The sequence below is a fragment of the Callorhinus ursinus genome, unplaced genomic scaffold (assembly GCF_003265705.2).
Source record: "Callorhinus ursinus isolate GAN/ISIS: 27379988/994484 unplaced genomic scaffold, GSC_fseal_2.0 scaffold12, whole genome shotgun sequence".
NCBI lineage: Eukaryota > Metazoa > Chordata > Mammalia > Carnivora > Otariidae > Callorhinus > Callorhinus ursinus.
Window position 1 is genome coordinate 22,621,642 of NW_027397074.1, and position 27,135 is coordinate 22,648,776.

General features: G+C 41.0%; 1 protein-coding gene across 1 annotated transcript in view; it reads right to left on the reverse strand.

Moving 5' to 3' along the window:
• Window positions 1-1,134: 1,134 nt before the first annotated feature.
• LOC112825302 (serum paraoxonase/lactonase 3) overlaps window positions 1,135-27,135 on the reverse strand; it is a 29,219-nt gene continuing 3,218 nt past the window's right edge. Inside the window, exons 3-9 of the mRNA XM_025873372.2 lie at window positions 21,851-21,906; window positions 16,568-16,733; window positions 11,643-11,769; window positions 8,215-8,415; window positions 6,667-6,748; window positions 6,282-6,410; window positions 1,135-4,224 (exon numbers count right to left, since the gene is read on the reverse strand). Coding sequence (XP_025729157.2) covers window positions 4,066-4,224; window positions 6,282-6,410; window positions 6,667-6,748; window positions 8,215-8,415; window positions 11,643-11,769; window positions 16,568-16,733; window positions 21,851-21,906 — 920 coding nt within the window. The 3' untranslated portion in view covers window positions 1,135-4,065. The remainder of the gene's footprint in view (window positions 4,225-6,281; window positions 6,411-6,666; window positions 6,749-8,214; window positions 8,416-11,642; window positions 11,770-16,567; window positions 16,734-21,850; window positions 21,907-27,135) is intronic.

Below are 27,135 nucleotides of genomic sequence, written 5' to 3' on the forward strand. Positions count from 1 at the left end.
GCAGCCATATATGGACCTAATGCAGAGGTCAAAACATCACCCAGAGGCCCTGTGCTTTGAGCTGGATACAGAAATTGGATAGAAATTTAGTTTATGTTCCTTGGCAAGGGAGAAGGGTGCAGAGGGATATTTAGTGGCTGAAGCATGGACTGTGGCCCAGATTAGTAATTGTTCCCTAAAATTTATTCTTCCTTTCTCCTGGAACATATGCCTCTCCAGTCATATAACATCACTCAATTTTCCTTGTAGTTAGTTACATGTGGCCACGTGATTAGTTCCTACTATTAGTAAGGGAGAAGAAGTAATGACTACCATTTCTAGTCCTGGGTCTTAAGACACCGGGTATTTCTCCTTGACATCCTCTTTCCTCTTTCTCCTTCCAGTTCGATGGACACAGATGTGGTGGTGACCTAGCTTTCACCATGCAGATAACTACAATCCCCTTGGGAACAATGGTGCAACAACATGATGCTCAAGATCCACTCTCTATGCTACTCCCCATTGCTCTGCATCCTGGAGGCTTTATGGGCTCCATTAATAGCTCCCTTGTCTTCTGCCTTCTAGTTGGGAGGGCGAAGGGGAGTTAAGTCAAGATAATTATTTCCTGTTTCTCTCTGCTGAGTTGTCACAGGGTGGTTGCCTCCTTCTACCAATGACCACAGCATCTTTTGTGATGGTCTCTACTTTATTCTCTTCTGATTTTAGTAGCTGCTTCCATACCTTGTTCCTTCAAACCTACAGTTAGAAAGAGTCCTTCGCCTCCCCCACCCTCACCCCCCATCTCTCCCACTCCATTGCTAGCCCTGGGCTGTTTTATTGTACCTTGTTCATCTCCCTTAACCTTCCTACTCTTGTATCAATAGTCCGCTTAAAGAGTTTCCTTCAATAGCCTTGTTTGAGTGTGTCTTCTCTTTCCTGCAAGATCCTGACCAGTGATGTCTCTGAATGGCCCCATCAAGGGAAGCTGTCCCATCAATCACTCTCCTAAGAACTGGAAAATGAAAGACAAATGAACATACATTTTTTTTAAAGGCATTGTATTTTTGCTCTATATAATAGTTTAGTCTTAGCCTAGTTAATAGAGTGTTATATTCTTTCTAGAAGTTTGTTCTTTTCATAAAAATTTCAAATTTGTTGGCATAAAGTAGTTCATCGACTCCTCTTTTTATCTCTCTAATGTCTATGAATCTGATCTGCATGTCTTATTTTTCATTTTTGACACTGGATAATTGAGTCATTCTTTTTCTTGATAAGTCTCACCAAATGTGTATTAGTTTTTATTAATCTTTTTAAAGAATGAACTTTTTGGTTTTTGTTGAATCTCTACATTATACATGGCTTCCTGTTTCATTAGTTGACTAATTATTATAACAAAGTACTTCAGAGCTTAGCATTTTAAAACAGTCAGAAAATTCTATCATGATGCACAATTTCCGTGAGCAAGGTCAAATTGGTAATGTTTTTATATAACTTAGCCTTGACAGTCACATATCATCATTTCTAGAATATCCTATCAATGACAGGGGACAGCCATATTTGGTGTGGGAAGAACTCTGCAAGGGAATGAATACCAGGAAGTAAGGATCGTTGGGGGCCATCTTGACTCTGGCTATCATATAGGTTTTTGCTCTTATCTTTATTATTTTCCTTCTTGAGCTGAACTACCCCTAATCACCACCTATATCCCCAGGCACATCTCTGACAATTTAAACAGAGAGACCAGAGAAGGGATTACAATGAGTCATCAAAATACAGCATTTATTAGGAGGGACAATCCTCTTGCTTCCCACACCAAGTGACAGAAGAGGCTCAAGACAATCACATAAAGATTGGGGGTTTTGACCAGGAACGGGACGTTTCTATTCATTCTCCTTCACCTACATGAAGGAGAACCCCAGAGTCTTGTGACTTTCCTAAGCCCTCTCTGTGAAAGGACACATTGGTCTTTCAACAGTCAGATCCCCCAAATGTCTGTGGGGGTTTTATCATCCAGCTTTTCCTAAGATGGCCTGGGGAGAAGGCAGGGCAAGGCCAATTCTCAGGAACCCACCAGAATCTAAATGCCCTTAGTCATCCCATCTCTGGCTTTCCATGTTCCCTCTAGTCTGATAAACTGTATATAATCTATTGGGTGTAAGGGTTAGGGACAGAGAAAAGACATTTTTTTTTTGAAATTTTATCTTAGTTATTGCTCATAGTTATTTTTTTCTGTGTCTCTCTGATGATTAGGCTTTTGAAACTTAAAATCTAAGAACCGACTAGAACATTCTGCTGGGTCATCCCTTCCCTGAATCAATGGAAACTACAGTCTTACTGTCTAAACCAGAAAGGGTTGCATGGGCTACATAGTAGAGTTTTACCCCAATACAAAATTTTCAGCAAAATTTAGATCTAATTGAGCAAAAATTGTTAGGAATAAAGAAACCTCCTCAAGTCCCCATCCCTAGAAGAGAGGGGGGAAAAAATTCAACTAACTACTCCCCAGCGAAGTCACAAAAGAAGAGGGTGGGGTGCTTGGGCAGACTGACTCCCATTAGTGATTTGCTAAAGGTTGTCCTGGTTTTTGACCAGGAACAGGACATTTCTATTCATTCTCATCAAACTAAGGTTGAGTTGGTCCTTAAGATAGGACTTTAAGCCAAAGCCACATTATTTCTGATTTATAGGTTGAAGTCTGTGGGAGGTCGCTTAATAGGGTGTGTATTGAATTAACCAGAGGGCAAGTTTAAAGCAGTTGAAGGTCATAGCCCTAAGGCCTCATGCCATGATTCAGATGTAAGCTGATTAGAGTACTTTAGACGAGGATAACACTACACATAAAGACCTGTTTGTTACAAAGGAACAGATCAGCCCTGTTCTACCTTAAGGTAGCCAGTGAGGCCTGTCTCCATCAGATTTTCCAGAATCTGATTTCCTGTGTTTACTGGAGAGACTGCATGTTTTAAGAGGGCTTTGGGCAGTTTCATGGTGCCAATTCTTGCTTTTATCCATGGCCTAGGCACTTGACCGGCAGTTTGTGCCTAGCACAATCAAAGGAAGAGAAGGGGAATTGTATTTGAGCTGGAGTCTCAGATCATCAGATGTAGGAGGTAGTTTTGCTTCATGGTTAGCGAGGAGCCCTGGGTGAGCTGGATACCTCGCTCACCACAGATTACACATCTTACTGGAGAAAGAATATTGGGGATATTGGACAAAAAGCACTGAGAAGTCTGACTTCTTATTGGACTGTCACTCACTTGACTTAGGACTTGGTGGATATTATGTAATCGCTAGGCTTCTTCACATAAGAAAAGCCGGGCACACTATTATTGGTGTTTGTCATTTATGTACAATTCCACTTATCATATAATTATGGATTTATTTTTTTTTAAGATTTTATTTATTTATTTGAGAGAGAGAGTGAGTGAGCCAGCAAGAGAGCAAAAGCTGGGGAAGAGGCAGAGGGAGAGGGAGAGAGAAGCAGACTCCCCCTGAGCAGGGAGCCTGAGGCCAGGCTCGATCCCAAGATCCTGGGACTATGACCTGAGCTGAAGGCAGACCCTTCACTGCTTCACTGACTGAGCCACCCAGGTGCCCCTAATTACAGGTTTGTTTTTACCAAACATGTAGATTGACAGCAGAGACAATAAAATTGAGTGACCATTACTAAGAGAGTTATTTAAAAGGGAGCCGGGAAGACGTCGAGGAGGTGGGGCTTATGCACCCATGTTCTGTATCAATTTCTCAGAATTTTTGCTAAGCTCAACTAATAGCCAAGGCATCTACTAGGTGTTAAGATGGACATAAATGGACTTTCTGTCTGCCCTGCCAACCAATCACACATAGATTAGTGTCACTATAGTTATACCAACACCAAGCACCTTTTCTTCAAACAACTCACATAAATCCCCTCTTTCCTCTTTAAAAACTCCAACCTCCTTTGTCTCTCTGGGGCACGCTTTCAATTCTAGTCGAATCTATGTCTCCCATGTTTGCAATCCCAAAGACCCCAAATAAACACTTTTATTTTGCTGCTTGCCATTTTGTCTTTCACCGGTTGACAAGACTTTTTGGAATGTCTGGAGTCTAGAGCAAACAGTACAGAGCTTTGTGGAATACCGTGCCTATGAGCAGTTTTCCGTGGTACACAGAAGCCACAGAGCTTCCCTGAATCACAGAGCCATTATTGGCATACTCGGTGCTGATTTTAGGCTTCTCAGACAAAACATTCTTGATGCGAAGTACCTGTCAAGAAAAGATTATTCATCAGTTGCTACATGAGCAAACAGCTGCCACTGACACTTTCTTTCTCAAATATTCCAGGACTAATATATTTCCCAGAAATCAATACACTGAAATTTGTGTATAATTTTTTTTTTTGGTATTCCGATGAAAGTATTAATGTTCTAATTATATCTCTGCAGTCAAGTGAACTGGTTATCTGACATTCGCCTGATTCCCCAACAAGATTGTTTATACAATTTTGATAGTTCAAGGCATCGCCTATAGAAGAAGGAGGTGAGAACCAGTGGGTGCTCTTATCTAATTCTTGAGTGAATAGTGTTCCTCTGTGGGAAGGGTCTTGCCTTTGACTAGGCCTACTGTGTGGGGAGGGAAACACAGGAGAGAGGATGAAGGGACACTCAGTTAGCAAGCCAACCTGACCTCGTAATCAGTAGGATGGTAGTTGTCCCAGCTGGAACCCCCTCTCGCATCCATAACGTGACTAAGAAGCATAAAGAATGCATACTTTGGAATTCCAATCTGACATATCCTGCCTACTATTGTTACTGATCCTCAAGATTAACACGCTTTAGTTTGCTCATCCGTAAACATAAAAGTGCTCAGTTTTCTAGATAGCCTGGACGAAGTTCACTCAAATAGGACATGACAGGAATTAAAGAAAACCAATTAGAAATTCATGAGTCATGAATATGTATCAACACTTATTAAGAATAGAGTTTAGTTCAGTTTTGTTTTTTCATCTTAAGAAAGATCCTGTAACTTCATCTCAGGTTTGTTACATGAAAATACTCAAACTTGGAACTCATGTAAAAAAGGAAAAAATATTTTTCTTTTTAACTGAGGAAGAGCAAAATTGGAAGCAGAAATAAGGGTACGTTACCAGGGCCAATTACCAGGCTAGGGTTTGATTCTCAATTTCCCAACTCCCCAAACCTAGATTCAAACACCTTATCTTTCTCCAAACCTTACCTTCTCAGTGAGGCCTAACCCTGATTTCTCTGTTGAATAATAGGACTGCCCATCCCCCTGTTCACAGCAATCCTGATCCCCTCTACTCTGTTATACTTTTTTTCCCATAGAACTTACCACCTTCAAGCTTGCTATATAATTTACTTATTTCTTACGCTAATTTTTCATTGTCAATCCCCCTCCAGAAGAGCAGAGATCTTTGTATGTTCTGTTTTCTGACACGTTCCAGGCATTAGAACAAAGTCTGGCCCATTATAAGCACTCCATAAATTTTTGTGAATTAATCTCTCAGAGTAGGTGTACCAAGAATTTATAGCTATATTGAATTTACTAGAGACCTGTTATTCTTAAACTTAATGCTATAGAAAATTCTGCTCTTGTTTTTAATGCCATATAAAATTCAATGATGTATGCTACTGTTTTAGAAGATATTTTTTCTTTTTTTATGTAGGTTCCACGCCCATCATGGAGCTCAGCACAGGGTTTGAACTCACGACCCTGAGATTGAGACCTGAGCTGAGATCGAGTCAGATGCTTAATTGACTAACCACCCAGGCACTGCTGTTTTAGAAGAGATTTTAAGTAACACAAATAGCATCTTTAAAATGAGACAGTCTTCAACACTATCATATATATTAGAACCTGCTGGAAAAACTAATTTTGCTTTCAGACTACAGTCGTTTAAAACCTTTCTTTTGAGCTTCTTTGTAGGTAGTGTGAAAAAAGATGGTCCCCACATAGGACTTTCTCTTTGCCCAACTTCAGGCCCTTCTCAGATTGGAGATATGATATGGCAATCTAGGTCAATGTGAATAATCAAGCTCCTACTTATCTATTCTTCCCAATAGCAAGTACAGCCCTTGCAAGGATGGGACATGTTGTCTAGCACTGATGTTAAACTGTCACCAGAAGACCTGAAAATGTTAATGGGCTGTATCTTCCCATCCTGCCAAAATCTCTGCTTTTTCTGTATGCAGAACTTGTTCAGTTCTGGAATATCGCATGTGACCCACTAAATTCTCCCAAGTCACCTCAACAAATTGTTCTTGCAGCTTTGCCTGTGAGCTCAGAGAAGTATAGGAACTTACTTCGGACCCTGAAGGATCCTCAGGGTTATAGATCAGCAGCTTCATGCCATTAGGATGGCATCCTGCCCAAATATCTCCCGTGTCCGGATCCACAGTTAAGTTATCCACTAACGTGCCCAGATGTATTACCTTCCAACAAAGAGGAAATATAAAGACATTGTTTCAACTTTCTTCTCTACCACTCCTCCCTCCCACCAGCTCCTTCTGGCTCCTGAAACGGGTCTTTTTAAGGGCCTAACTACTGAATTTTAGAAGTGCAAGCACAATCTCACCAATATTCTTCTAAAATAGTCATGTTTCCTGCATTCAAAGAGCACATTCCTAGGTCAGACATGGGAGCCGATCTAAGAGGCCATGTTGGGTGGGCAAGCCAGGGGACTTTTACCTTCACTTGAGTTAAATCCCAGTTCTCATGTATTTTCAGTACATGAATGTTCTGAGCAGTTATATCAGCTGCATAGATATACCTTTGAAGTAAATAGCATTTACATGTAAGCAAGTAATATTGAGAGATGACATTAACTTTTACTTTGGAGGAGAAGTCTAACAATTCATAAGAGTTCCAAGTGCCACTGCAATGTTTTTCTAAACCACAGGACAAGAAGATAACAGAGTCTTACTTTTAGTATTCTTCAAGAGTTTTAAGTAAGCTTTAAATATGAGATGTGACTGGGCCCCTGGGTGGCTCAGTTGGTTAAGGGACTGCCTTCGGCTCAGGTCATGATCCTGGAGTCCCGGGATCGAGTCCCGCATCGGGCTCCCTGCTCAGCAGGGAGTCTGCTTCTCCCTCTGACCCAACCCCCTCTCATGCTCTCTCTCTCTCTCTCTCTCTCTTTCTCTCTCATTCTCTCTCTCAAATAAATAAATAAAATCTTAAAAAAATAAATAAATATGAGATGTGACTATAAAGCAATGACCTTGATGTTTCTAGGTGACATATAAGCTCAGTCTCATGACTTAGGAGTCACAATTTATTCCTTAAATTGGGTGGAGGTAAGCAGATCTCTTTATTATAAGGTCAAAAGAGTCTATACTTCCACAAAAAATGAGTGCTTACAAAGAAGTATCAGATAACCATGAGGCTCAATCACAATTATTTTTTAAAAAGAGGAAGAACACAGAGTTGTTTTCTTTCTTTTTTTTTAAGATTTTATTTATTTACTTGACAGAGAGAGCGAGAGCAGAAACACAAGCAGGGAGAGTGGGAGAGGGAGAAGCAGGCTTCCTGTGGAGCAGGGAGCCCGATGCGGGGCTCGATCCCAGGACCCTGGGATCATGATCTGAGCCGAAGGCAGACGCTTAACGCTTAACGACTGAGCCACCCAGGTGCCCCTAGAGTTGTTTTCTATAGGGATCATCTCTATTATCTCAAATGCACATATTAATATTCATGGGTATGTTTCTTTTTAAAAAAAACTTCCATTTTAAAACACTTTAAGAGTTTCTCATAGAATTTCATGCTGCATGAAATCGGATTTTCTTACAGAAAAGCCTGCTGTAGTATGTCAGTAAATCTGAAATTCGTACAATCACAATGCCCAGTCTAAGTCAGGTCTCCTTCTCTAAAAAGAACTTTTGGGTAACTCAACTTAGTGTAAGTGGTTAAACACCTTTCAGCCTCATAAAGGGCAGAGATATTGTGCATTTATTGTCCTTTTCAGTGTGTTGGGTAACTGTGTTTCTAGAGTCACATAATAAATTGAAACAAGGACCTCACAACCTTGAGTCCACATTCTTCATTTCATTGGGGGGAGCCTGACATGTAAGAGGGCAAATGGTGTGCTTATGATCACCCATAGAGTGTGAATCCTGGCCACACCTGGTCCGTCCACTTATATAGTGACTACTTAAGCCTAAGGAAGTAAACACCTCTTAAAGGAAGGAATCCACTAAAATGTCAAGAGCGAAGTATTGGAAAATTATAAAAGCTTACTTTTTGTCTAGTGAGACTGTGATCCCATTGGCAAAACTAAGTCCTTTGGCTACCACTTTGACCTCTCCTGGACTGTAGAAAACAACATAAGTCCAACGAAGATCCATGATCATCTCTAATAGTACCAAGAAGAAGTTGGTAAAGTAGTGGTCTCTTGTGGCATAAAACTGTTCTGGTCCAAGAACCACAATGTCATTCAGGCTAAAGTGAAAAAAAGAAAGAGAGAAAGAGCAAAACCCATGGAGTATTTAAATATCGAGATTGTTGTCAAAAACCCTGAATTTCAAAGACCCTTATGTTCATCAGTTTGAAAAAGTATACATGAAGCAGTATGAATTCCACCCAAAGGACACGATTTTTCATTGCACCTGACGGGTTTTCTTTTAGCCATTTATTATTTTCTCAATCTTTCCTTCCACAGAAGTCAGCAAAAACACATAAATATACAAACAAACCTCAATTCCAAATTGTTGACTTGCAAATGTCAATAATGGTTATGTGTGGTGGTCATAGTGCAATAATGGTTATTATCGGTGGTCACCAATAGTTCTGGTTCTCTTTCTTCTAGAATGAGGCTTCTCCATGCCCTGGATGTTTGGCCCAGCCACGTGACTTGCTTTTAGCCAGTGAGATGAAGTGATGTCGTGTGTGGCTTCTGGATGGAAGACAAGCCAGCATGTGACCCACCATGCTTCCCTTACTCTTCGATAGTAACCAGCAACTTTTCTGATAACTGAAAGTGTGGCCTCTTAGGGCCCTATGTGAGGACAATATAAAACTGAGTCCTTGAATCACTTACCTTGGACATGTAGGCTGAGTAAGAAAACAAAGCAAAATTTGTGGTTTTGAGCCACTAAAAATATTACAGTTTTTCTTTTCTGTTATTGTAACAAAATTTTTTTCCTATTCTTCTATCGCAGAAAAGATTAACCTCCACTGTCTTTCAGCATTGAGTCCATTTCATAAAAAAGACAAATTCTTCTTTGTTTGTTACAGCCTTGGAGCAGGCAAACTATCCACTAAAAAACTAAACTATTTTTCTCAACATAGTAAGAAGGATGTTCATCACGGTGACTGAGAGAGTCCGGCTTTGAATTCAGACCGATCTAGGCTAACACCCTGGTTCTGCCACTTACAAATAACCCAGTCCATCTTGATCTTTACATCAGAATTGTGAGTGCTCTTCATTCTTGCTCATGTTCTTCAGTATTATTAAAATTTTTAAATGAAACAAGTCATACTTTCATAAGAGTAAAGAGCAATAAAGTCATTTATATTTTGGAAAAGAAAAAAAGATGGCGACTTGAAAAAAAAAGGTAAAAAAATTAAACACTTTTAGATTGAATTTATAAAAAAATTTGGATGAATCAGGAAATACTTTGAGGTTTTGCTTTATAATGACTTTCCCAAGGTCATTAGGCCACTCATCTTTTGGGCTCAGCTTAAGCATTCCTTCTTCCAAAAAGTATTGGCAGACACCATAGTCGATCCCATAGCATCTTGTTCTACCCCTTGAAATGCTTGGTTAAGGTTGAGTATTAGGGCACCTCTCAAAAATCCTCTTTAGGTCCTCAGCTTCACCTGCCCTGTTCCAGATGACACTTCTTCAACCAGTTCTGCCTGGTTCTGCCAGACCTTCCATAGCGTAGCCTTATACAGCCTTACCTCATTTCTGTTACAGGCCTCAGGCTCCTGCTTCCAGGCTTCTGTGTTGATGTCAAAGCACAGGATATCACCAGACTTGACTTGCACATGCACAACCAGGAATGTGCAAGAGTTAACACCCTTTGGGGCAAACCTTGACTCATAGGAGAAGGGACTGGTGAATAAACTCTTCTCGCTTTCTTCTTATGGCCAGGTTGTCCTAAAATGAGGCTCATGTTGCTTACAGGAGGACAATCCCATGATTTCAAGCAGTTGCACTTAACAGTGGCTGGCTTAATAACCACTCACGATAGCCTCCCCCTGTGTGAACTTCCTAGTATTGCCGTGACAGAGTGACACAACCTGGGGAGGGTAAGACAATAGAAATTTACTGTCTCACAGGAGGCGAGACATCGGAAGTCAAGGTGCTGACAGAGCCATGCTCCTTCTGAGGCAATTCGTTGCTAGTCGTTCCAGACATTCCTTGGCTTGTGGATGCTTCACTCCAATGTCACTCTCCATCCCCACATGCATTCTCCCTGTTTGTCTTCTTATTAGGACGCAAGTCATATTGGATTAAGGATCCACCCCCACTTTTAATATAACTTCATCTTAACTAAGTATATCTGCAGTAATCCAATTTCTAAATAAGGTTATGTTCTGAAATGTTGCAAGGGGGGGATGGCTGGTTAAAATTTCAACATATCTTTTTGAGAGGACACAATTCAACCCATAATACCCCCTCTCCCTGCCTCAGGCTGATCCTTCACTTCTCGGTCCTAGGATGGTAACTCTCCAATAAAGTAGTTGCCTATTGAGTTTTCCCTCATGCTGTGCTTTCATGGAAAAAAACTCGTTCAGTGAGGTCATATGTCATAATCGCCAGTTAGGTAAGTCAGGCCAATGAGAGAACCCCCATTTCACTGAGGACACTGAAGCATAGGTTGAGAGATTCGTTCAGTTTCTCAGTCACCCTGTGGCAGTGACAGTGAACCCAGTGCAATGCATCATGGGAAGAGTTCAGTGACCCCCCCAACTTCTCTTCTTCTGCCCTCTGCTTTTGTCACCCCCAAATTCTATGAGGAGAAATTCATACATGATTTTGAGAAAGAGAGCAAAGGAGAAAAGGTGACCTTCCTATTCTTTGAATTCAAACCGATCTAGGCTAACACCCTGGTTCTGCCACTTATAGAGTATGTAATTTGGACAAGTTACTTAACCCGAAACTTCTTAGGTCCCAGTTTACTCATGCCTATTACTAAAGGCTGTTGGGAGAATTAAATGAAGTATTTTGACACAGGGCCTGGCACATAGCACTTAGTAAATGTGAATTTTTATATGTGCCTACAGTCTTTTTTCAAATCCTGCTCTAAAGCTTTTATCAAACAAAGGAATGGCCCATCTGGAGGCTGGTTATAACACCCAGTCAGTAGGCTCTCAGAACACAACCTACTGGGACAACTAGAAACAGATGTAGGTGTTTGAAGAGAGCCCAATAGTGGGTATTGCATTGTTGCGGTATGGAGGATGGAATTAGAGCTGGGAATCTAATTGAGCACCTTTATAGGATTAAAATGCTTTCAGAAATTTGGAGAATATAAAGATATTCAATACTGAATACAGTAATTTCTAGTGAGGTGCCGGGCAGTGTCACCATGGGAACCTCTTGAAAGCTTTAGGAAAAAAAATGCTACAAAACAAAAGTTTAAGCCTGCTGAACCAAAGAAAACAAAGCACACAGCAGAGGTGCAAAATAAATAGTACAAAATACTTTAATTCCATACCTTTTGAGAAGTTCATGTTTTATAGTTTTCAGGTGTACAAGAGAACGTTGTTTTTCCTCAAATTTAAATTTCTCTACCGTGGACTTCATGTGGGGATGATTCACAACATAAAGATACACAGTATGGTCTAAGGTGGAAAAAAAGGCATAATTTCCAAGAAGTTTACTTCTATTGCAACTATTATTATATTACTAGCCTTGGTGTACAACTTGGTCATGTTCAAGCACTTTTCTTATACACCTTGCATTTGATTCCCACAGCATACCTTCTAGATCAAATGCCAGAATACCCATTTTACTAAAAAAATTGAGGTGCAGAAGGTGAATAACTCATCAGCAATTTCACCACCACCAAGTGGCAGAGCCAAGCCCAGACGTTTCTCAATGGTCTCTTGAGCCTCACTACATACCCTCTCCAACAGGAAGATACAGAACGGATGTGGTTTCCCAAGGTGGCCCTTCAACAAAAGAAGTGGTTGCAAGCAAGAGGGTGCTGAGAATTCCTTCTGTGAGAAATGCTTACATTGCAACACACGCTCAAGAAATGTCATGGCTATGTAAATACCTTAATATAAGGACACGTCCCACTAGAGAATAAAGTTCTGACAGAAGTCAACTACCTAACGTTCCAACCACAATATTTAATGAGCCCAACGGACACGGAAGTAAATACGAATGCAAGAGAAAGAAGACTAATCAGTTCTGGGTACTGCCAACCTCAAGAATGTTCACCTATCTGTTTTCATGTTGAAATGTGAACTGCCGGGGACAGGATGGAGGGCAGTAATCTGTTTTCTCAAAATACTGTTTTCTGACTTGACAGAAGCTCTAGGTCAGATGAGCTCCAGAATTTGAAAGAGCCTGGCCCCATCCTCCCACTGCAGGGCCTGATCTGTATTCATGTCCCCTATTCCTTTCTTGATGGGTTCCCAATCATGCAATAGAGCAAGTGCCAGCCCTGAGATGCAGGGGTTATACTCAGGGCCTCTGAAACACACAGGTACTTTAGCCCTAATTAAGGAAAGGTGCTTCCTCACAGGTGAATTTTTCTTTTAGTCCAACCCAGCTCTGTTCCAGGGCCTGAGGTTTGGCAAGCAAAGCCTGAGTTGGATTTCACCCCCCATGAGGCCCTTCAGCCAGACACAGCATGAACATTATATGCGCTGCCCTGGTTTTACCCCTTCTTTAGGCTTCTACTGGACCCCTCCTTCCATATAAGAGATGGTTGGTAAGAATATTTTTGGTTTTTGTCTTTTCATTCCATTCCAATTTATGTGTGTTTTGCCTTTATTAAAGGCATAATTAAAGGAAGTAACTAATAAGTAAAATAAGATTGCAATCATAATATATTCAGCTTCTGAAAGTCTAAATGCTTGAGGGTTAATCTGTAAACTGGTTCCATCTCAAAAAACAAAAACAAAACAAAATAAAAAAACGAACCTCTACTCCCCATGCTTCAAAAAAAAAAAAAAAATCCACCTCTAACACTATCCCATGCAATAAAGCAGCTCCAGGTTAATCTGGTCACTCATTACACTTTCTCCAATGAAAGTGTCCAGGGGTGGTCAGGCCAGAAAACGGTGGCTCAAATAATTTAATCAGAGCTTGGAGCCCTAATTTCACCCAAATAAAGGATATAGGATTAGGAAGAAGACCACCTGGGTTCTACTTCTGGAACTGCCATTTATTAATGACAGATGCGAAGTCACATGTCACTGCATTTCTTCAAACTCCATTTCTTCATCTATAAAACTGAGTATTAATATCTGCCCTGTCTCATGGGGCTCACTCATTTATTCATTTAACACATGTTCATAGAGTACCTACTATGCAACAGACATTGTTCTAGACTATGGGAATCCAGCAATAAACAAGTCACACATGATTTTATGGTGACTGTATTCTGAAGAAGAAAACAGGGAGGAAATAATTAGTAAATACAAGAATACTGGAGAGGGGAGATGCCTTCTTCATAGAGTGGCACCCACTTAAAGAGTGACAAGCTTGGATCTAAAGATGTGAAGGAGCTCACTATAGGGCAATAGTGGGAGAGGGAAAGAAGGTTGGTAACATTTAACATTAATAAAAAACTTTAATTGCCATTTTGATGAGTGCTAAAAGAAGGACTATACTGAGAAGAAATATAATAAGATTCACACCCGGAAACAAGACGGTGGAAAGGCTCCCTGAGAAAGTGACATTTAAACTGAGGCCTGAATGATGAGGAAGAGTAAATCAGAAGTGGTGGAAAGACATTCCACTCAGAGGGAACTGCAAATGCAAAGGCCCTGAGGCATGGAGCATTTTATAGGTCTAAAGGAAATCCAGTATGGCTGGTCCAGGGAGTCAAGGGGAAGGTGGTATCTGGTGAGGCTGGAGAAAACACGCACATGCCAGAATACACATGGGTAGCGCCTCAGAGCCCAGGCCACTCTGGAGAATTGCGACTTTTCTCAGATTTGCATAAAAAATAGCTCTTTCTTATGAAAATGGATGGAGGTGGTATAAGAGAGAAGGTATAGTCAGGGGGCCCATTATAGAATCCAGGGAAGACATGTTGGGTGCTTGGGATGGGATGGTGACACCGAGGATGGGAGAGGTGGACAGCTTGGAGAGATATTTGAAGGGTAAATGGGACAGAACGTTGGAACTAGGTGACTGAATGGGGCAGGAAGGGGAGAAGTACCAAGGCTGGGCCCAGTGTTTTATTTTGAGGAATAAATTATATATGAAAATTTTAAAAGGAACCCACTTATTTAAAAATGAACAAGTCTTTCGTGCAGACCAAAGGAATTAAACAAAGATCTGTTGGATGAGTGAATTAATAATTATTAATTATTCTTTTTTTATTCAATAAAATCACTCCAACAAATGTATTCTTAACAATACATTGTAACTCCAGTATGTATTTGAAAGAATTAACACACAATTTCTTTAAAAATTCCAAATTGCAACACTTCCATTTAGCTTTTCCTTCACATGGTTACTATTAATGAGGTCTCACTGTTTTTCTTTTCCACATACCCTATGGACCCACAAATATCTAAAAATTAAATTAGTTGGGAATTATGAACAATGAACAAGTACGAAAGAACATCAGAAACTGTTGTTTTAAAGTATATACAATGTACTAATAACTTCGATTTTTTTGCAACAGTTTTTGTGTGATATAATGCATTGTTGTTAAACTCAAGATTTTAAACTGCACAATTTAGTGGTGTTTAGTATGTTCACAGAGTTGTTGCAACCAAAGCCACTCTCTAGCTCCAGACCTTTTTCATCAGCCCAAAAAGAGAGCCCAAACCCATTAGCTGTCATTCCCCATTTCTCCCAGCCTCTGCCAACCACTAAGCTACTTCTTGTCTCTATGAATTTGCCAGTTCTGCACAGCTGATATAAATGCAATCATACACTATGTGGCCTTTAGTGATTGAATTCTTTCACTTAGGATAATGTTTGCAAAATTTATCCATGTTGTAACATGTGTCAGAACTTTATTCCTTTTTTTTTTTTTTTTTAAATTTTATCCATTTATTTGAGAGAGAGAGAATGAGAGATAGAGAGCACGAGAGGGAAGAGGGTCAGAGGGAGAAGCAGACTCCCCACTGAGCGGGGAGCCCGATGCGGGACTCGATCCCGGGACTCCAGGATCATGACCTGAGCCGAAGGCAGTCGCTTAACCAACTGAGCCACCCAGGCGCCCAGAACTTTATTCCTTTTTATTGCCAAATAATATCCCATTGTATATACCTTCATCACTTGGTGAGAACTTGGGTTACTTTCACTTTTTGGGTATTAGGAATAATGCTGCCATGAACATTTGTGTATAAGTTTTTGTGTGGACCTATGTTTTCAATTCTCTTGGGGACATACCAAGGGGTGGAGTTTAGGGATCATATGGTAACTCTGTGTTCATTTTGAAGAACTGCTAAACTGCTTTCAAAAATGGCCACACTGAGGCACCTGGATGGCTCAGTAGGTTGGGTGTCTGCCTTCGGCTCAGGTCATGATCCCAGGGTCCTGGAATCGAGCCCCACATCGGGCTCCTTGCTCAGCAGGGACTCTGCTTCTCCCTCTGCCCTCCACCGCTGCCCCCCCCGTTTGTGCTCTCTCTCTTGCTTACTCTCTCTCTCTGTCTCTCTCTCTCAAATAAATAAATAAAATCTTAAAAAAAAAATGGCTGCACCAACAAAGTGTGAGGGTTCTAATTTCTCCGCATCCTTGCCAAGATTTGTCATTGTCTGCCTTTTTATTATTATTATTATAACCATCCCAGTGGGAATGGAGTGCTTTCTCATTATGGTTTTGATTTGCATTTCCCTAATGACTAAAGATATTAAATATTTTTTCATGTGTTTATTGGCCATTTGCATATCTGTTGGAGATGTCTACTAAGATTCTTTGTCCATTTTTTAATTGGATTGTCTTTTTGTTGTTGAGTTGTAAGAATGATTTATATATTCTTGATATAAGCCTCTTATCAGATATATGATTTGCAAATATTTTCTTTCATTCTTTGGGCTATTTCTTCACTTTCTTCAAGGTGTCTTTTGAACCAGAAAGTTTTTAATTTTGATGAAGTCTAGTTTATCTTGTTTTCTTTCATGTTATGTTTTCTAATGTCACACAAATTATTTTCAAAGGCCTTTGAGTTTATATGTTAGATTTCTGAGAACAATCTCCAAACTGGTTTTGAAGGTCCAATGGAAAGAGAAGGAGATGAGCGGGAGAAGGAATGACCACCCTGTAGTCTCCCTTCTTTAATGTGGTGTTTACAAATGTTTGGTACACATTTATTATCTTACAAATATCCATCTTTCCAGTAAAATAAAATTTTCCCTCCTTTCACATACACACTGAGTTGTGGAGGTTGAGTGGCTTGTATTTCCCTCATTTACCCCTTATTTTAAAGCATTCGGGCTTTACCTTCATCAGTGAAAGTACTGATTCCGTGTGGATTAAATGATGCTTTGTTGAAACCATCACTGATGTTTAGTGCCTGGACCCTTGGGTTTTGCTCATTCAGATCTATCAGGAAAATGTGTCCTGGCTCATCTGGTGCAAAGTTTGGCATGCCTGGATATTTCAATCCCTGTAAAAAATATAAAATAAGTAAATGCATATATACACTTCACAATATTTTCATATGGAAGCTAAAATCTCAAAGCCTAACAAAAATATTCAAAGACCTGCATTTCTCTTAGATTTCTGGGATTTTTTGCTCTGTCAGCTGGTGCCATTATCTGATCTGAGGGATTACCAATGACACCTGGGTCATTGGGAATGGGAATGGGAATGTGGGAAGAACCCATATTCAATTACTAATAGAGAGAGAAAGGGTGAAGCCAAAAAGTGTAATGCAAGACACTAGGCTGGGTTCCTTTGTGTGAGTCCCTTGGCCTGCTTCTGCCTCTAGTTCCTCTTTTATAAAATGAGAAAGTTAAAGTGTAGGATTGCTAAGTCCTGAGAGTCTGTCCTTTCCAGTCCTGAGAATCAGCAACTAACCTTCCTTAAAGCAGAGAGAAGGGGTATATGCTTTCCTTATATTGCTCCCCTCCCTACAGCCATTATATTACATAGTGACAAATATTAGAAGCAGCCAAGAATTCACATAGGGGAACCAGTCACGTAAAGTTGACTATTTCTGATCTATGTTGTTCCTATAGTTAGGTCTGAAAATTTGGACATGAATCCTTTTCTTCAAATATTGCAAAAAGTTTATGTCAGTAACCTGGACGGTGGCTTTTTCCCCTGGAAGGACCAATGACGCGTGTCTATCAACCAATAATAGGCAATGGGCCTTTGCTGCATCCCAGGTCATTGTGTCAAACTTGGAGTTGGTTTGCGCTACACCAATGGCAAAATTCAGCCCACTTCCTCCCTAGCACCCTCCCCCATCACTCTGATATATATTAACATCAACAATTTTATATCTTTTCTTGTACCCTCATTTCCATTTATAGTCAATTTAAATGATCTCCTTACTCTATCTTCTGTCTTCTTGTCCCCTCCCTTTCTTATAATCACGCATACACACCTCCACACACTTACAATAATACTATTCTCGGCGCTTCCACTGCCCTTCACCCCACCCCTGGGGCAGTCAATCCTCAGTTGCAAACAACCCCACATACATCTTCGAGATTTTTAAAGATTTTTATTTATTTATTCATGAGAGACAGAGAGAGAGAGAGAGAGAGAGAGAGAGGCAGAGGGAGAAGCAGGTTCCCGAGGAGCAGGGAGCCCGATGCAGGACTCGATCCCAGGACTCCAGGATCATGACCTGAGCCGAAGGCAGACGCTTAACCATCTGAACCACCCAGGCGCCCTCATCTTCGAGCTTTTTAAAGAACAGTTCTTCTATGCCTAAATCTTACCAGAAACCTGGCTTTTCCCCAGACAACAATGACATTGCAGAAGCCCATCCGAGGAGGTATAATTCCAGCTTCATTTTTCTTAGGTCACCTCACCTGGAGGAGAGATCCCCATGCCTCTGGCCACAGACTTCTCCTTCTAGACCTTGAACCTGTCATCATCAATCAACAGTCAGTCTTCTAAGGAAGCCACACACTTTGCTTCCTGCTTCCTTATCAAATTCCTGCCAACTCCCTTTGCCCTGGACTAGCTTTTATATAGGGCCAGTCTGAAATCAGCTCAAAAACTTCTACAGCAAAGTTATCATCCCAACTTCAATCAGATCTTCAACACTGCTTATCAATCTCTTTGTTCATTCTAATAGGTAATCTATTGCATTTCCTCAAGTATCCATTCTCAACTTATTTTATTGTCTTCCAGGGCACATACCTTCCTCCTCTTTATTCTCAATGGATGACTTTACCTCCTATTTCTCTGAAAAAAACAAACAAGCAAACAAAAAAACTCATGCCACTCAACATGGATTTCCTCTGATTCCCTCCTTTCTGTCTTGGTAATTCTTCAATTTTATCAATTTTCTTCCTTTCTCCCTCTTTTCTTAAGGAAAGAGTGTCGCTATTCTGTTCTTAAGTTAATTACTTCCCCCACCTGTTTATTTGGTTGCCTGTTCTCGGGGACCTGTCTTTAGAACTTACAGTCTCTCTCTTGCTTTACCCCTCATTTCTCACCAGTGCCCCCTTCATTTGCCTGAAAAATTGCTCATTTCTCCTTCCTTGAGACAAATCTTCTCCTAATTTAACTACTCCTTCAAACACACGTTTATCTTGCCTTCCCCTCACTGTCAGCTCTCTTAGAAACCTCACTTGGTCTTGTCGCCTGCCTTGAACGGCGCCAACTCTCATGTTTTGTAGAAGCGCCTCTACCGAGGTCATATCAGTGCTCTCCAAAATATCTCACTTGATAATCCCTGCCCCCTTCCTTATCTGTATCTCTATGGCATCTGACACTCTGATGTACCCCTTTAGTTCTTGTCAAAAAAAAAAAGTCAAAAGTAGACTTTCCAGATGGAAGTCTGCCCCTTCCTCCTCCTATCCTCAACCACCCCTCCTTTCTTTTTGCTCTATACTCTTTCCTTGCAGACCTTATTCATAAGGTTTCGGATATTTCTCTATACCAATTATTTTCAGGTCTACCCATTTACGTGGAACCTCTCTGCGGAGCTCTAGCTTGTAAGCATTTCCAACTTCTTCCTAACAGCAGTTCAAAATCAAATTGTCCGAACCAAAATCAACATTCTCTCCCCGAATCCTTGCTCTCATTTGTATCTATTATTCACAGTTACGGGCATCACTGTTCTCCCCAATATCAGGCCATGAAATTCAGTCTTCAAGTCTACCCTTTCCTCAGAGTCAGGCTGTCACCAAGCCCAACAGCTTAGGTCATGGTAATAATGGACAAAAAATGTCAGAGACATCTAATTCTTCCGTTTCACCTGAGGAAAATGAAGCCCAGAGAAGTGAATTGCCTAGGTCACTCACATCTTTAATTGTACACTCTTTCTGCCACACCATAAAGAAAGGTTTGACAGTGGAGACCGCTACTCAGGAAGACAGCTCAAGGAAGACCACCTTAGTAAGTATCTTGGTAGCCTGGGTGCACACAAAGGCACTGCCACCTAGTTCAAAGACTGGATGTTCTTGAAATTGAAATGATTTAATAGGTAAATAAGGGTAGGACATTGCAAACAAACTTGACCTACAATAAGTGTCATGATGAATGAAACACTTCCAATAAGTGGCTTCATATGCAGCCGGTTTTCTGTTGAAGGCAGTTGGGTAGGAATTTGTAGCAAGTCAGTGCAAGCAATTCTTTGGATATCATTTGTCACTGAAAATGGTGAAAATCCCCTGGAGGGGCAGCATTTTACTTTCCCCAATAGGCTACCTATGAGTGTGAGTAGGCATTGAACTTCTCTACTGCCCTCATTCACCAGCACACGCATTCAGTAAATATTTCAAGCACCCTGTATATGTCAGGTAACACGTCAGGTGCTCAGCATGGCAACGGACGCTCCACAAAGCTCTGGCTGCAAGGAGCTTGAAATCTGGGGAGGCGGCACCAAGCAAGCACGTCTGTTATGATGTGGTAAGGAAGAGCCTAGGTACAGAGAATGTGAGGGGCCACAGAAGAGACACGTCGCCCAGAAAGAGCATTGGGGAAGACTTTCCTGTGGAATTAAAGTGTGATTACAGAAAGGCTGACAGAGAATGAGGAGCTGGCTCCATAATGTGTGAAGAAGGCAGGCAAGGAGAGGCATGCCAAGTCCCAAGGTAAAGAAGCAAATAACCTGCTTGGCACCTGTCTATAGACTGACTACAAATATCGCGCAGAATTTCTCACCTACGTCAGCAGCTTCCAAACATGCTCCGTGATGGCAAGAAAGGGAGATAAGAAAAACCAAGAACAAGGACTTGAATTTACTGCAGTGCAAAGAGATTGAAAATAAGCAAAAAAAAAAAAAAAAAAAAATCCTTAGCCTAGGAGTCGTTAGTTTACAAAGAAGAACTCTATTACTTAAAGCCCCCTGTTAACATTTCTCCGCTGAAAACCTCCAGTTTCTATACAGCAATAGTTCAGTACTTTTAGCTCCAGTGAAAATAGAAAAGAAGCTACTGCTGGAACTACAGATATTATCTCCTAAAAGCGGAGAAATCTCCCAGTTACAGAATAATCATTTTTAAAAGTCTATTTGGCATAACATTGTTATTTGGCATAACATCTAAATTGACAATAGATAATTTAAGACAACAGAGGAAAAGCTTTTCTAGACAGTTTTGTTTTAGTTTTGGTTTTGGAGGAAAACTAAGGGAATAAAATCCCTCCCACCCCCCCACCCCAACACATATCACTACCAACAGCAATTTAAATCCAAACAAAAGCCTACTATACTGTGCATACTTAAGAATTTAGAAATTCAGGTCTTTAAGTGTTATATGTGTCCCCTTTTAGCCAAAAAGATATAGATTTTAAAATTCATGTTATTTGGTAGTATTCTATTGGTCAAAATAGAATATTTAGGACATGCAGTCCCAGCAATCAGAATTCACATTGAAAATGGAGTCAATTTGCTTGTTCAGAATCTTAGGTCGCATTCCAAATTGCAACTGTTCAATAAATACATGGCAATTTTCAGTATCTTTACACCATATATATTTCAATTTATTGTATTTAATTTATTTATATTTATTTGTCAGTCCTTCACATAGCTTCCTGATCATCCCAAACCTGTGAAGATGGTATTGGAAATAAAATGCAGACCCTTCTCTACTTGTCTTTGAAAGAGTTGGAAGGAATGGCAGGGAACCCAAGATGGAAAATGCTCAGGCTTTTGAATTGCCTAACATGGTCAACATATGATTCACAGACATTTCCCGAGCCTCAAACACAGGCAGGCATAGAGAGAAGAATACCAGTTAGTGAGAACATGACGACCAGAAACTGAGTTCCGGCAAACTAGGGCAATGATGACACTAGCCGGACAAACCTGGAGACTCGTCTAGGAATCCAGTGGAAATCAACAGACATTTATTGAGACCCTACTGAATTTGTAACTGCCCATAGGGAGCTGCCCACATGGGGCCAAGCAAACCTGGGCATTCCTGTGGCAACCCAATTAGCCCTCTGGAATCCCTGTTTTGGCTTTTTTAGTTGACTGCTTTAACCACAGTTGGGATGAGTGTGTAGGGGTCCATCTGGCAGCTCTAGTCGGCAACATTAATGTACTATTTATTCGGCTATTGACATGAGCGTCTGAGGGGTGTGGAAAATACTCACGCTGGAGATAAAAGCCAGCCCACTAGGAAGTACATCAATATCTTCAGAGCCATTTTCTGCAAAAGAAGTGAAGGATAAGAAAGATGCATGAAGGAAGGCTTAAAAAGTAAATCTCACAGATGAAGCTTTAGACTTCTTTTGGAAACTACATTAACTTTTTCAACTAGTTACTTGGGAAACTACATTAACTTCCAGGGATCCCATAGGCATTCTACTCTCCAGTAAAACTGGGGTCTGTTTCCCTAAATACTATAGTCTTTCTTTAGAACTCAATTTTCAGAAGAAAAAAGTAAATAACTATAAAATAAAGTCATAGCCTAGATTTATTCTTTAAATAACAACTTGTAGGGTATGCCCTGAGAGATTCAGCTTTATTCCCCATAGAAGACTGATGTGCAGATGGACGACTGATGACATTTGGAAAGTCTTCATTGTGAGGGTGTCTTAAAGGCCTCTCAGCCAAACATTTCTCTCTTCCAACTTGTTGAGGCCTAAAAATATATCATTATCCGATCATATTGGGAAATTATTGGGTAATTGTTATCCATTATAAAAGCAATAGGTCTTGGGAAAGACTACCACATACAGACAAATTTGAACAATTTAGTCAGCTCTCTTTCTCATTAAGAGCTGGTCCTGAGCAGTTTGCTATGGAAAGAGGCATATGAGAAGTGAGTTATTACCACGAACAGGATGAATAGGGGGCTCACATGGCTCCTAATAGAGAGACAGACCCACAGAAGACGTGGTCCCAAGCAGGCAGGACTGAGGGTAAAGGCAGTGGCTATCTAGTGTGGCGAACTGTATTTTACAAATATGGTAGAACCAACATGGATCATAGCCACATGCCCTTCTTAAAATGTGATGTTCATATCCTTGCATCAGGAGGTAAGGTGTCTTAAATGTAGGAAGTCTGGGTACTTTGAAGCTACAGAGGAGAGACTATACAGAGACTACAGAAAGTAGAGAAGACACTGGAGGAGTCACAGGCCACTTCACTTCTCAACATTTGAGTCACCCTAGCTGATGCAAATGGAACGGGGATGAGCTGTGTCCACTGAGCCCTGTTAAAATTGCAAATTCATGAGCAAAGTAATTGTCATTTAAGTCAGTCACTCGGTTTTAAGGTGGTTTGTGACACAGCTATGGTGACTAGCCCATGTGAGGAGACGGTGGCGTGGGGTAACGTGTGGCTAGTGGGTCAAAAGGCAACTGAGCAAAGAGGGGGAGGGGAGAAAGAAAAGTGGGACAGAGCCAAATAAAATGCAAATTTGAATCAACACAATAATGAGCAATGGGCACTGAAAATTAGAGAACAGAGGAAGATTTAATTAAATATTCGCTTACTGAAACTGATCCCCAACTAGTAACCTGAAAATTAAATTAATTAGAGCGTTCCATTTTCTAAACATTCCAGTTAATCAAGATTTGGTTTCTATGGTATCTATGGTATCTAAATGGCTTGAAAGACTATTCTTTCTGGAAATGCTATTTCCACCTGGAGTAAAATAGACATGGGGAGAACCCAGCAAATTGAATAAAGCAATTAAAAAAATCACATTGAATACAAGTTGGTTAATTTTTGAACCAACTTTTTATTTTCTCTTACTTTTTCTCTCTTGAACACCACTTTTTGGTTTCCTTTTGCCCTATCTTCCTGCCCAATTCTGTTCTGGACATGAATATGGTCCAGGCCCTAAGTGCCTTTGGCTGTTTCTCATGGCAAGCATCCTTTCTACATGTGCAATCTATGCTAGTCCCCTGGCTTCAGGTTCCACCCACGTGCCGTTGACTCTCCAATCTCTAAATCAAGCCTGAATCGTTCTGCCAATTTCCAGGCCTTTGTATTCACCTGTACATTGGGCATTCTTACCTGGCCATTTCATTTTTCATATTTAACACGTCCCAAACTGATCTGGACATTTCCCCCATGAATCTGCTCCATTTCTTATATTTTGATTTCAGTGGATGGCACTTCCATTCCCCCAAGGACCCATCCCCTGAAGCACCTGGAGTGACCTTTGATGCTTTCTTTTTCCTTACTCCCAGAATCCAACAGATCACTCTCATTGGAGCTCTAAAACTGCCCCCCTGGATTTGCACGGTAGCTTCCTAACAGGTCACTTCTGCTCTCCTGCTACCACTGTCTGCACTTGCTGACAGTCATCATTGTAAATTGCAGAGTCGATCTTGTCACTCCCCTGCTTAAAACCCAGAGTTGGCAATAGAAATCTTAAGCTTCTTGGTCTGGATTCCACATACTCCACATGTTGGCTCCAGTCTCGGTTTGTTGGCCCCCACTCTCCACTCTCTAAGCCAGCTGTGCTGCAGTTCCTCCCTTGGTAGTTGCTGAAATGTGTCAGCCTCGTTCACCTGCCTGCCTGAGCACATGGGGCTCCCTCTTCTTAGCATCCCACATCTCTCCCACACCACCTTCACCTCCCCTTGCCTGAATATCACGGGCTCTAGAGAAGAGCTTGGGGGCCACCTCCTCAGCCTTTGCAGCCTCTCCCAGTTCCCCTTAGTTCTAGCACCCATTTTTTGTACTAATATGGTCACCTGTGACTACCGCCGCCATGATACTTCCTTCATACCTGGGCTGCAACCTTCTGCTGACTTGTTGATTTCTTCCAGACAGTAAGCCTCCTGGGAACAGGGACCAGTTTTCATTCAGTACACCAGCTTTGCACCCAACGTAATATCTGCCTTTTCACTATAAGAGCTCTCAATAAAGCTGGTTGACCGACTAAGTAAGATAAACCGTGTTAATTTCTTGAACTCTGTCTTGTCTTTGAGTGTTAATTTCTGAGCATAAGATGTCCTGAGTTGTGTGCTCTTTAGTTTGGACCTTTTATCTTCCAAATACCATTTCACACACCCTCCGACAGCATTAACCTACCTCACTAATTCAGCTAAAACAGGAGTGGGCGTGTTCTGGCGGTGCTGTATTTGTCTTTATTTACTGACTTAATCCAGAGCACAAGGATGCCAGGACTTTCTGTTCAGATGTGAAAATGAGTCACCAGCTGATTGCACAGTATTCCCGCCCCTCTTTCCCCACGTCCCCCACCTACGCTGCACCCGCGTGACAACACAGTGCATCTCGGCAACGGTGGCACCTGTGGGAGTAAGAGCACCCAGGACACCCTCCCCTGAGTGCTCCCCACATACTTGTTAGCCTGTGCACAACTACCATTAAAACCCCGCCGGTAAGTCTAAAATCAGTCTCATGAACAGGTATCTACTGCTTTTTAACCTGTCAACCCTCTACACAGCATAACTTTGTCTCCTTGGCTGTTAATCATTTTCTATAGGCACCCTGAGAAAGTGTCACCCTGAAACATTACGATCAATTAGTATTATCACGATTTCACATCTTGGAAAGAAGATTCTGATAGCCAACTAAGAAAATAAATGGGACCTACAATGGAGTAAAAACAGATCTGGGAGATAGGGGAAGCTGCTGGAGGGGAAAAGGGATGGAGGGGAAGATAGGAATTCACCAAAGACAATGGCTGTTTACTTGATAATCCTGCCAAGGGTGGAAACCCAGTAAAGCTATTCCAATTTCATGTGCAGCTTTGATTAGATGCCAAGGGCAGCCAACTAACTTCCTGGTTAAAACAATCCTTGACCCTCAAAGCCTTGGAAAAAGGTAAACTCAATACAAAAAGATCTTTGAGATATCATTTCTGAAGCTTAGAATTATTTCGCTTTTCAACTTTGCTTCCCAGAAAGAATACTGGGAAGGAAAACAAAAAGAGGAAAGTTTCTTCCATCAATAAAATTAACCACAAAAGCCTAGATCTTGAAGAAAACACAAATCAGAATTCTTCTCCAGCTCTGTTAACTGCCTACCAAGCCCTGCCTAAAATCGTTATTGGTTTTCCACTGCTTCATAAAGCTTTTCACTCATCAGATAGTTGGGTCTCGTGAGGGTGGTCTCACTAGTGATTTTTATTTAAATATCCAGCCTGCCTTGTCTTGGTCAGCTCCATTTATTAATAATTCACCATTTTGCCTCTCAGATTTTCGGTTTTCTGCTGCCATCATACTTTCCCGACACTTCCATAATAAAACGTGTTGTCAGTAGATAAGAGAGGCAGGGTCACATGACAAAGAGTACAAGACATAGACTAAAATCACCCTGGCTCATGATCTGGGCCCATCACCCTCTGGTTCTGGGCCACTAGACAAGTCACTTCATTCTGCTGTGTGTCAGTTTCCTAATCGGCAAGGACAGATGGCAAACAGCACCTGCCTTACAGGTAGGTTGTGCGGGTGATGTCAATGTTTGTAAAGAACTCAGCAGAGGGTTTATAGATGAAGGCAGTGGCATTATTTTTTAGAGATATATCAATATCACCCTATTGACAAACTTGTTTAGTTCTCCAAATATAAGATGGAGATATGCCAATAGACACAAGAGGTAATGTTTTTTCTTTTGCTCTCAGCCAGTTTCAACCATTTCAGCCATTCTTTTCAAGATATTTAGATAATCAGAACATTGATCTATCTTACAACATTAGCCCTAGTTTGAGCTTCTCAACTCTATTTGAATTCTACAATCTGCTTGAGTCAGACTAGGCCTTAGCAATAATCTAGTCTAATTACCCCACTACATTATTTGGCAAGCTCCTATCTTTTGAGAGAGAGATGTGTAGTGAGTCTGAATATTACCCCACAAAACAGTAAACAAACGAGCAAATGTTACATTTCCCTTTTTTTAAAATCAAATTAAATCTGACCCTGCCCCCACATTTGACTAAACCGAAGGGAAATTCAATCTCAATCATTACTGGGTCTTCTGCCAGGCTTGTGCAAATATCGTAGGTGGCAAGTTTTTAAAAAGCAGAATATTTGGGGAAGTCCATCTGGCCTTTATTCTATTCTAGTCACCACCAAATTACTCACTGCCAAGCCCGTGTGTTCCCTTTAATTTACGAAGCTCTGCCACTTCCAGGTCCTGGATGGGCACATGATCTGTGCTTGGGCTGTGACACAGTGCAAAGGATCCAGCCTCCCTGAAGACACCTTGCAGCCATTCTTTCGGGGGTCCAGCTCCACCCCCAGAATGCCATTAGGCAGCGGGGAAAGGATCCCTGTTATTCAAAAAATCCACATGTTCTTATCCTTTGTCCATCAGAACCTTCTGAAGGATCTTGGGTTTTTGAGAACAAAAGTCAGGAAGCAGCTTGTCCCCAGTTCCTTCTGTTTCTAGCCAGCAGCACACACCTCCTCCATGTGCTAGGAAGCATATTGGCCAAGGCTACTTTTTCTTTTCT